This window comes from Aphidius gifuensis, linkage group LG3 (assembly GCF_014905175.1).
Source record: "Aphidius gifuensis isolate YNYX2018 linkage group LG3, ASM1490517v1, whole genome shotgun sequence".
NCBI classification, from domain to species: domain Eukaryota; kingdom Metazoa; phylum Arthropoda; class Insecta; order Hymenoptera; family Braconidae; genus Aphidius; species Aphidius gifuensis.
In genome coordinates this window covers 22,220,900-22,232,650 of record NC_057790.1, presented here as the reverse complement: position 1 = coordinate 22,232,650, position 11,751 = coordinate 22,220,900, and the positions used below count along the sequence as shown (strand labels likewise).

The 11,751-nt window shown below is 22.7% G+C and overlaps 2 protein-coding genes across 2 annotated transcripts; one reads left to right on the top strand and one right to left on the bottom strand.

Moving 5' to 3' along the window:
• Positions 1–350: 350 nt before the first annotated feature.
• On the top strand, positions 351–3,850 carry LOC122851055. Its single transcript, XM_044150105.1, has 8 exons — positions 351–1,076; positions 1,388–1,414; positions 1,479–1,498; positions 2,522–2,758; positions 2,879–3,145; positions 3,218–3,317; positions 3,426–3,536; positions 3,622–3,850. Exons 1-8 carry the CDS (start codon positions 351–353, stop codon positions 3,826–3,828), a joined length of 1,695 nt encoding a protein of 564 aa, XP_044006040.1. The 3' UTR covers positions 3,829–3,850.
• A 1,791-nt stretch (positions 3,851–5,641) lies between these two features.
• LOC122852903 lies at positions 5,642–7,645 on the bottom strand. The gene is made up of 4 exons (XM_044153017.1): positions 7,312–7,645; positions 6,655–7,201; positions 6,397–6,578; positions 5,642–6,317 (listed from the first exon to the last, which is right to left on the bottom strand). The coding sequence occupies exons 1-4, from the start codon at positions 7,371–7,373 to the stop codon at positions 5,900–5,902; spliced, it is 1,209 nt and encodes a 402-aa protein (XP_044008952.1). The 5' UTR covers positions 7,374–7,645; the 3' UTR covers positions 5,642–5,899.
• Positions 7,646–11,751: the final 4,106 nt, after the last annotated feature.

Genomic DNA, 11,751 nt, shown 5'->3' with positions numbered 1-11,751 from the left:
TAAAATTGTGACAACATCTAAATTATTATTATTAATTTATTTCAAGTATAAACAATTATTATTAAATCAATTTCGAAATTATTTAATTAAGAACATAGTCAAATATTTACTTTAACTAACAAAAAAAAAAAAAAAGTCTGTAAGCTTGAACATAAGACAAGTTTCACTCCGTGGTTCTTTTAATACTAATTCAACAAATTCATGGGGTTGATGTGAGCTTTTAGAACGCATGCGTTAAATTTTTTCTGTTCATAGCTATTATTTTATCGATGGCTCTCCCTCTTTTTCTATCTCTCTCATTTAAAAGGATTCATGTTTTCAGTATACTCTGGTATTCTATAGAAACAACAATGAATAATATAGTATTCGGAAAACTTGAACGATTACAAGAAGTTAAAAAATTAAAAGAATCCGAGTACAGCACTGAAATGTGCCGATGGATTTTGAAACCGTTAGGAGTATGGCCATCAAATTCAAAGCTTTTTTTTTCATTATTAACAATTATGTATTATTTTTTAATAATCTTTTCGCTTATTCCAATGACTTTATATGCAATTTTTGGTGAAAATGATATTAATTTAAGACTTAAATGTATCGGTCCAATAAATTTTTGTTTAGTTGGATTATGTAAGTACACAATATTGTTATTAAAAAAGAAAGAAATAAGTGATTGTATAGATCATATAAATTACGATTGGAATCAAGCGGTAAATAATAAAAAAGATCGTAAAGTTATGATTACTAAGGCGAAACTTGGTCGGTTAATTATTATAATATGTACAATATTTATGGCAAGTGGTATAATATTTTATCAAATTATAATACCCTTAACTGCTCCACGAATTATAACTCCAGATAATAAAACAATTCGTCCATTTGGTTATCCCGTTTATCAGCCATTGATACCATCAAAATATCAATCTATAAATCATCTAATTATTGATGTTGTTCAATTAATGGGTGGCATTACAGCTGGTACAATTGCAATTGGTACATTTAGTATTTCAGCTGTGTTTGCATTACATTCCTGTGGACAATATGATATTGTTAATTTACGAATATTAAATTTTGTTGATAAATATCAAAATAGTAATAATATATCTAATAAAAAAACTGCTGAAATTGTTGAACTTCAAATACGAATATTAACGTGAGATAAATTTCTATTCTCTATGTATAACTTGATCCTCATTTTTATTTTTTTATTTATTTCAGATTTATTCAACAAATTGAAAATATTTTAAATGAAGCATGTTTATTTGAATTTTTGAGTTCTACAACTGGAATTTGTGTTATTTTGTTTTATCTTATGACTGTAGGATTAAATACTTAACAAAATATACAATTATGAAAATTAAAATATTTGATTTGTTTAATTAAATTCTAGGAAATTCAACAAGCAGAAAAATTTGCAGTAATTGCTTATTTTTTTCTTCTTTCATCTTATGTTTTTAATATATTTATACTTTCTTACATAGGTGAAAAATTATCACAACAGGTAAATATCCAAATCTATTAAAATATTATTTTTCAATTCAATAATTATACCAATAATAATTTAGTTAAATTATATTACATATATGAGGCTCAAGATGTTGGTTCAACAGTGTGTATGATTAATTGGTATCAATTACCGCCGAAAATACTTAAAAATTTAATATTAATACTTTTAATATCAAAATATCCAAATACTTTAACAGCTGGAAAAATAATACCCTTGTGTTACTCAACATTTTGTGGTATTATTAAAACAGCACTTGCATACTTGAATATTTTACGAGCTGTAGTTTAAATTATTATATTTATTAAATTGAATATAAAATATAATTAAGTGGATAAGTATTAACATATACACTTGGAATTTGTACAAATAAAAAAATAAAGTTTATTAATTGTTTTCACTTGTTAAACAGCTGGGAAAATCACCAAATTATTTTTCAGCTATCTTATGGAATCAGCTCTTGCAAACCTCAATGTTATATTATATCTGCATCAAAATTTTTACAACTTATTAATTGTTATTATTAATTAATTATTAAATCAATTTCGAAATTATTTAATTAAAAACATAGTCAGCACAAATATTTACTTTTACTACAAAAAAAAAAAAAAAAAAAAAAGTCTGTAAGCTTGAACATAAGACAAGTTTCACTCTGTGGTTCTTTCAGTACTAATTCAACAAATTTACGGGGTTGATGTGAGCTTTTAAAACGCATGCGTTGAATTTTTTCAGTTCATTAATAGCTATTATCTTATCGATGGCTCTCTCTCCCTCTCCCTCTCTCTTTCTTTCTCTCTTATTTAAAAGGGTTCATGTCTTCAGTATACCCTGACATTATATAGAAACAACAATGAATATAGTATTCGGAAAATTTAAACAATTACAAGATGTTGAAAAGATAAAACAATCGGACATAGAGTATAGCATTGAAATGTGCCGATGGATTTTGAAACCATTAGGAATATGGAATTCAAATTTTTTTTTTTCAATACTAACAATTATATATTATTGTTTAATAAGTTTTTTACTTATTCCAATTACTCTTCATGCATTTATTGCTGAACATGATATTAATTTAAAGCTTAAATGTATCGGTCCAATCAATTTTTGTTTACTTGGATTATGTAAGTATACAATATTGTTATTAAAAAAGAAAAAAATAAGTGATTGTATAGATCATATGAAATATGATTGGAATCAAATAGTAATCAATAATGAAGATCGTAAAGCTATGATTATTCAAGCAAAATTAGGCAGGTTAATTATTATAATGTGTACAGTTTTTTTGATAAGTGGAATAATTTTTTATCACATTATAATACCTATAACCGCTCCACGAATTATAACTCCACATAATAAAACAACTCGACAATTTAGTTATCCCATTTATCAGCCATTACTACCATCAAATTCTGAAATAATTCATCTTATTATTGATATTTTGCAATTTATGGGTGGCATGACAGCTGGAACAGTTGCAATTGGAACATTTAGTATTTCTTCTCTATTTGTATTACATTCATGTGGACTATATGATATTGTTAATTTACGAATATTGGATTTTATTGATATTTATCAAAATAAAAATAATACAATGGATAAAAAAACCGCTGAAATTGTTCAACTTCAAATACGAATATTAACGTGAGATAAATTTCTGTATAACTTTATTTTCATTTTTATTTATTCATTTTTTTTTTTTCTTTAAACAATCAGATTTATTCGACAAATTGAAAATATTTTAAATGAAGCCTGTTTTTTTGAATTCTTAAGTTCAACAACAGGAATTTGTATATTGATGTATAATCTTATGACTGTATGAAAATTTTTTTTTTTTAATTTATTTTAAAAATTCTCTCATGAAAATGTATTAAGTATAATATGAAAATTAAAATATTTTTTATTTGTTTAATTGTAATTTCAGGAAATTCAACAAGCAGATAAAATTGGTATAATTACTTATCTGTTTGTTCTTGTACATTATGTTTTTAATATATTTATACTATCTTACGTAGGTGAGAAATTATCACAACAGGTAAATCTATTATATTTAAATTTTTAATTTTCAAGTAAATAATTATAATAATAGTAATTTAGTTAAATTATATCACATATATGAGGCTCAAGACGTTGGTTCAACGGTATATATGATAAATTGGCATCAATTACCACCAAAAATAGCTAAAAATTTTATTTTAATACTGTTAATGTCAAAATATCCAAATACTTTAACAGCTGGAAAAATAATGCCCTTGTGTTATTCGACATTTTGTGGAATTATTAAAACAGCAGTTGCCTACTTGAATATTTTACGAAGTGTAGTTTAAATATTCTAACTCAAAAATAATAATTAATTATGAATACGGCAATGAATACTCACATATAATATTTTTTTCCACTGTTATAAATATAAAAATAAATAAATATTATTACTCAATTTGTTCAACAAGTTATTTTTTTTTATTCTTAAAAATTTTAATCAATTTTATTTTAACAATTCAATTGTTAGAAATAAAAAATACCAGATATAAAAGACAAGTGAACTTAACGTTTTAGAAAAAATGAAAGATGATACATCATGATGGTATAAGAAAGCCTCCCTCTGCACGTGATTATTTAGGTTGTTGGACTTTTGTATTATTAGTTCTTTCATTATCTTTTAATATTTTTATATATTGTTATATTGGACAATGTTTACAAGACACGGTAATTTCTCTGAAATAAAAAATACAAGTTTTTGTAAAAGTACTAATTAAATAATTATTACAGTGCCAATTGTTGAAAGATAAAGCATATATTATAGATTGGTATAAAGTGTATGAAAAAAAAATTCTTGCTCTTGTTTTATTTATTGCAATGGCTGAGACACCACAAAAATTATCAGCCGGAGGTGTTATGAATATGTGTCTTAAAAGTTACGGTGAGGTAAGTATGTAAAAAAATTTAATTAACAATCAAATTTATATATTTTAATTATACATTGATTAATTTTCTAGACTATCAAATCGTCTTTTGTATATTTTAATTATTTAAGAACAATGACATAATTCGAAATCATAAATAGAGATTTTCAATCAGGCAAATGACAAATTAAAACTCGAGAGAAAAAACGAAACAATTTGTAGCAAGGATAATCATAAATATAAATATAATTTCATGATTAAAATGAAAAATATAATAATGTGTTTTGTAGTAAATATCATAATTAAATTTCATTTTACAATTATTATATTTCCATGATAAATTCTATTATTTAAATGCCTACTTACACAATAAAATGTATTTCATTAACACTTCACTCAAATGAACCTAAATATGATAAATTTTACAACAATAAACATTATAAAAATAAAATATAATTTTTACTTTTTTTAAAAATAATAAATAAACAAATTTAAATATCAAAAAATAAATAATAACAATTTTAATAATTATATATTTTTTTTTTAATTTTTATTCACTTTATTTTTTTTTCATTTTAATAAAAAACAATTTTTTTTATATTTAATACGACAATTTATGTATAATACAAATTAATGCTACAGCATCATACATTTTTTTCAAATTATTATTCAACATTATACTAATTAATATTTGATTATTAATTATAGACGAGTGATACTTAAAACGATAATGAAAAAAAAAATAATAAAATATAATTTATCATAATAAAAATTACAGTCTTTTAAAATAAAATTTATAATATGGGTATCACACGTTATTTAAAACATAATTTAAATCAAGATTGAATCGAAAAAAACAATTTTTCTTTTTTATAATTTTCTTCTTTTTTTTTTTGTAAAAATACTGACTTAATTAAACAATTAATGGATTTATGATCCTCGTAGATGACATAACAACGTCTTTGATATTGATTATATATATTTTTTTTTTTTGTTTTCCAATTTTTTTTCTTTTTTTAACTACTTGCTTATACGAATGAACATTGATCACAAGTATTTTTTTTTTAGACATTAGTAATAAAACCGTACAAGATTTTAACAGTCACAAAAATGAAGAAAATTTAATCAGACACATTACAAAGTACGTCTGATTACTAAATATATATTTTTTAATTTCGAAAATTATTTGGAAATGTAATTGTACGAATTATAATATACAATTACAATCAATATCGAACCGTGTTATAATATATATCTTATGACAAACTATCAATCTACAGTATCACTTGATAATAAAATTTTTAAAAAATTAATAATAATATTAAATAAAAAATAAAATAATATTCATATAAGAAAATAATATTAATAATAATTCGCACCTCTCATATAATTGTTTTTTTTTTTTTTTAAATGTAATATTTGACGTGTTTTTTTTTTTGACGAGATGAATGTCAATGAGATATTGTCACAGGTTTTCAACCTTAATTTATAATTTTTAATCAGCTGGATAGAAACGTAAAATAGCTCTTCCTTGAATTTCTGAATGGCAAAGTTTATGAACAACATCCATAGCTTGTTCAGCTGGATAAACAGTATGTGGTGGTGGTTCAATTTCACCACTTGATACAAGTTGTACAAGTTTATTAAGTTGTTCAAGTGTACCAGGTTCAACTGGTTTTATATTTTGATCACGTTCTTCAGCAAGTCGACAAAATTTTGGTAATAAACGATCAGCAACTTCTTTTATAACAAATACAACACCACCTTTTGTTAAACATTGCATACTACGATGTAAACTTCTTGATGTTGTACCAAAATCAATAACAATATCAACTGGACCCTGGCATGCATCCATTGTTCTTTCAATCAATTGTTTTTCATAAAGTCCCTCATTCCATTCGACAACATTGACTCTATATAAATTAAAACAAATTATAATTTAAGTATACATAATAAGATTAATATAAAATATATTGACAAGCTTTTTTTTACCTTTGAAATTCTTGTGCCATTTTTAAACCATCATCTTTAAGTGATGCTATTGTTATTGTAACTTTACTCTGCATATTACTAAAATAATATGCAGCAATTCTAAGTGCCCAAAGTGCCAATCCACCAGTACCAACAATAAGTATTTTACATACACAATTTTCATCACGTTCTCTAACCAATTGCTGTAAATAAAAATAATAATTTTAAAATTAAAAAAACAATTAATATCAATAAATAAATGAAAAATAAAATAAATACCTGAACATGTTCATGTGCAGCAAATACAGTATTCATAGCAAGAAGTGCACCAGCAGGTAACATTGCAGCAACACTTAATGATACATTATCTGGTATTTTAATAAGATATTTTAAATCATGAACAACAAGATATTCAACATAACCATTTGGTATACCATCAAATGGATATAATATAACACGATCACCAACATTATATCCACAATCATCATTAACACATGTTCCTAATGATTCAACAATACCAGCAACTTCATAACCAGGAAATAATGCTGCATCACGAAAACCATGTTGTGATAATGATACTGGTAAATCACCTTCAACTGATGTTTCTGTTATAAGACTATTTGCACTTGAATTTGATGTTAAACTTGTTAAACTTGGTGAACGTCGTGGTATATAACATGCACCAGCGCAAACAATACGTATTCTTGCACCATGAGTTGGTACATCTGGTACTGGTACATCAAAACTAAATACACAATCACGTCCAGTTATATTTGGACTCTCAATTGATAATTGACGACAGAGTTTATTCATTTTTGTTGTTTCTCTGTAAATAAACATTTTTTGCAAAATTAGATATTATCAATATTTTATATATATTATTTAAAAAATTATAATGTTATTTTGTTGAAGTAGAATTTTTTATTATTTATGTACCCATTATATAGAGAACGCACTGCATGAGCAGGCTGGCTTATTGGTGCCACCTCAACTGGCATATTTTTTTATTTATTTTTACTTTTATAATAACTTAAATTATTAAAATGATAGAAAATCGAAATAGTAATAATCGAAATAGTAATAACACTTGAATATTTCTTTGTTTTTCGAATTAATTATTGATAGTTATTTTAATGTTTTTTATACAACGTATTATTTTTATTTTAATGTTTGTATTTTTATTTTAAGAGTTATAGAAATCAGCTGTTGAATGGTATACTAAAGCGAGTGCCACCAAACAATTTGCTTTTATAGGAGCTGAAAGACGTTGAGTTTGGTTGGGGAAAAAAAGAATATATATTTATAATCAAGTGGGGATAAACTGGACGAACACTCGCAATATGCGTGCTAACAGACTGATGTTGGTATTTTTATTATTATTAAATGGTTTTTTTTTTTCATTTTATTCATTTTACTATTCTTTCTTACTTAATTATTTATTTATATTTTTTCTCTTTCGTTTAGATTTCATAGCACGCATCACGTTCCGGTTTAACTCATGATTTCAACTACTATATAAACTCAATGCAAAATAAAAAAAAAAAACAAATTAACATTTAAAAATATAAACAATCACTGTAATGTTGTTTAGAAAAAATATAATTATCAAACGTTACCGTATTAAGTAGAAGAAAAAAAAATCTAGTATTATATAAATTTTATTTTTAAATGTTGGAAATTAATATTATTTTTTTGTCTTTTTTACTATGATAGGCAAATATTAATTAAGGACATTTTAAATTAGAATATAATCGCAAGTTATTTTTTATTTTCTAGCCTAGAGCATAATTTTTTATTGTTTTGGTTTTGAATATTTAGGTCATATTTGTTTTGATTTTTTATCGCTACAAAGTTCAGCTTTTGTTTATTTATTTACTGATGTTTTTTATTGTAAATATTATAATAAACTATTTTTAAATATCAACGATAATTTAAACTACATTTTTTTTATGAAAATAAAATAATAAAATGTAAGTATGTTAAAATTATATTTTAGATGAATCGAAATTTCTAGGTTTTTGCAAGTGATAAAAATAGCATTGGTAAAGACAATTTTTGTAATAAAATTATTCAACAATTTTCCAACATAATATTATTAAAAAATTATATTTTTTTATGTTATATTAGAATATTATACATTTTTTAAAACTGACATCATCTCGTAATAGTTAAATAAATTTAAAAATGATTCAAGTTAACATAGAAAATAAAAGAAGAAATACTTGTTTTTATTATTAAAATAAAAAAATAATATTCAAGCCAAATGTATAAACAATATATTTTGCAAGAGAATAAACAATATCATAATCACTTGTTTACGCCAACTGGGTATTTTTGATAATCATCATTGATATCATTCAAGTGGATAGAATTCAAAATAAAAATTACTACTATCAAAAGACAGAAAAAAAAAAAATAATACAATAACAACATTACTTGTTAAATTATCAAAGTATTGATTGAATAATTGATTCGTTTTATATTTAATTTCAACTAAAATATAATTTTATAAATTAAAAATATTATTTTTCTTAGCAATTATTTAATTGAGATTTAGATAAAGTCATTAGTAGGCGTGTCAAACGAAAATATACATATAAATATAACTACTGTTTATTGATAAAGAAATACAAATATAAACTTGAGATAACAATATTATTTACCAAGTGATTACAAAGCTGATTATTATTATTTTAAAAAAATTACAGCTTTAATTTTACATTATTATTGTATTATTTTATTATTTTTATATCAAAAAAAAGTTGAGTTGTAAATTACTATTATCATATTTCGACAGAGTAAAATCGAAATGGATGATTCAGCCAGTTGTTTACTATATGGAAAATATTCTTCTCGTTTATTCTTTTCTAAAAATAAATCATCCAATTTTTTAGCAATAATATTTATACACAAATTAAATTTTCAAAATATATATTCATCTATCAAAATCAATATTATAATATATTAAAGAATAATATACTCAAGGCTATTTTTTTTCTATTTTTAAGCAATAAAAATATGTAAATTTCCAGTAACATATATATTTTTAATTGTAAAAAATAATAATAATAATTTTTGATGATAAACAACGCGAGGCTTTGTTGATCATTGGTCATACCTTGAAATAGAAAAAAAAAAAATTTGAAAATTTTAGAAATAGATTGTGATGCAGTATAAAAAAATAAGAAAAAAAAACCTGATGATGATGAGAAAGTGCATGACAACACATTGGTTGAATAGAAAAAAAAAAATTTTTTTTTTTATAAGAGAGAATGAAAGGGCCGTGGATCAAGGGGGTGGATGGGTGAGAGGAGAGAAACGACGGTCGATGCCGTTGTTGAGTCGCACGAGCATATCACGTGTACATCAGCGAGTAACCGCGTGTTCACTTAACTCTGCCTCCAGTTCTTAACAAAATATAAAATATTTTTTATCTTGGTAAACTCGTTTTATATTATATCTCACGTAAAGTAAGCATTTACAAATTAACTGTCATTTTAAAACTCAACTGGGGGGCATTAATCTCTCTTTCGATAATTTTTTATTCATTTATTTATTTATTTATTGTCAAAATACAATAAATAAAATCAATGTGAAATATATATGTATACATGCATGTGTTTATCATAGCTTGTTGATAAAAATTGCATTAAAAAAAATAAAAAATTAATTAATCAATATGTTGTTGACAAAGAAAAAAAAAAAAGTCTCATACGTTATAGTGTCAAATGGGATTTTATTTTAGATAAAAGTTCATTATTATTGTTATTTTTTTATAAGTGAAAATTAATTAGGAACGTTTAAATTTAGAATATATTGACATGTTTATGTTTTTTACTAAAACATCATTAATTACGTTTCGATTCTTCATAACGCTCTAAAGTTTAATTATTTTATTTTAATTACATAAGAGAAAAAAAAATTGTTTTTCTAAAAATAATAGAATAATTAAATAATAGATTTTATTTTTTAAATGAATATAGATAATTATTTTTTAAAAATAATTAATTTTTTTCTATGATAAAGTCAACTACTAAAATATTTAAACACTAAAATGTTAAATAACATATTACGTTTACACTAATGAAACAATACAAGGACAATAATAATTAAAACTTGCATAATTTGTGTTGTTTTTATTTTACATAAATTAAATTAATTACAAAAATAACAAAAAAAAAACATATAACAAGAATATTGATTTATAATAACTGTTTAAACAGAAAAAAAAAAATTTTCTTTTATCCTCAGAGTAGATTTTATTTGTAAATGGGTTAAATATGTCATGTAAATAAATATGAATAATAACTGAATAAATTTTAAAATAACATAAATTGTTTACAGTTAATATTTTTTTTTTTTTTTAATTAAAGAAAAATTAAGTCATTGATAAGAAAAATATATCAATGAAATTAACGCATCATTTTTCTACCAAGAAAAAAAATATAGGTCATTAAAAAATATTTATTTTTCTCAGAAAATAAAATGCCTAAAAAACTGGTTTTAAAAATACTACCTCAAGCTTCATTGAATAAATTTTATAAAAATAAAACCAATAATCAATAATTAATTTTTTTAATTAAATTTAATTTATTTGTCATATAGTAAAATAGAAAATAAATACCTACAATCTTTCATTGTTATTAATTTAATTTTAAATACAATAAATAACAAAGATTAATAAAAAAAAAAAAAGATAACTTAAAGCGATATATCTAAATTGATATCGATTTATGAAATAAATAGTAAATTGAATTTATCCTGTAATTATATATTAAAAGATAATAAATATTTTTTAATATATAAACTCCAATTTAAAACACTCATCTTATTGATTCAATTAAAAACAAACAAATAAAAAATAATGTATTTATCCACAAAATGATAAAGAAAAATTTACTTGTTTGAATTAAAAAATAAACAAAGAAGACAAATAAAGTAATGTTTTTTTTTTTTTTTATTCATATATATAGAATTGATAAAATCATTGAAAATTAGCAGCTTTAAATAAGTTTTATATATAGAATATTAAACAATGAAATAACAAAAAAAAAAAAAAAAAAAACCATTTAAAAAAATGCAGTTGCAAGCCCTGGATCATCAGTTCATCGACCTCATTTATTCTGCGCAAAAGCTGAGGTATAGTATATAACAAAAAAAAAAAAATAATAATAAACAATAACAACAACAGATAAATATTAATAACAAGTTGAAGAATAAAGGATATATATTTTTAAAATAATTGCAAATGGATATTTACACATTTGATGACCTTGAATATATATTTGTTGACAGACAATGAAACACGTATGATTCATACACACCTATTCTTTGTTCTTTGTATTTACTCGTCTCTCTCATTTGAGTACTCATTTT

Excerpts from the sequence above, each read along its gene's own strand:
- LOC122851055 (XM_044150105.1), top strand. The coding sequence starts at position 351 with ATGAATAATATAGTATTCGGAAAACTTGAACGATTACAAGAAGTTAAA. Across the intron at positions 1,077-1,387 it reads GAATATTAAATTTTGTTGAT|GAAATTCAACAAGCAGAAAA; the intron begins AAATATCAAAAT and ends ATTAAATTCTAG. Across the intron at positions 3,537-3,621 it reads GTGAGAAATTATCACAACAG|GCTCAAGACGTTGGTTCAAC; the intron begins GTAAATCTATTA and ends CACATATATGAG.
- LOC122852903 (XM_044153017.1), bottom strand. The coding sequence starts at position 7,373 with ATGCCAGTTGAGGTGGCACCAATAAGCCAGCCTGCTCATGCAGTGCGT. Across the intron at positions 7,202-7,311 it reads GTGCGTTCTCTATATAATGG|AGAAACAACAAAAATGAATA; the intron begins GTACATAAATAA and ends GTTTATTTACAG. Across the intron at positions 6,579-6,654 it reads CTGCACATGAACATGTTCAG|CAATTGGTTAGAGAACGTGA; the intron begins GTATTTATTTTA and ends TTTTATTTACAG.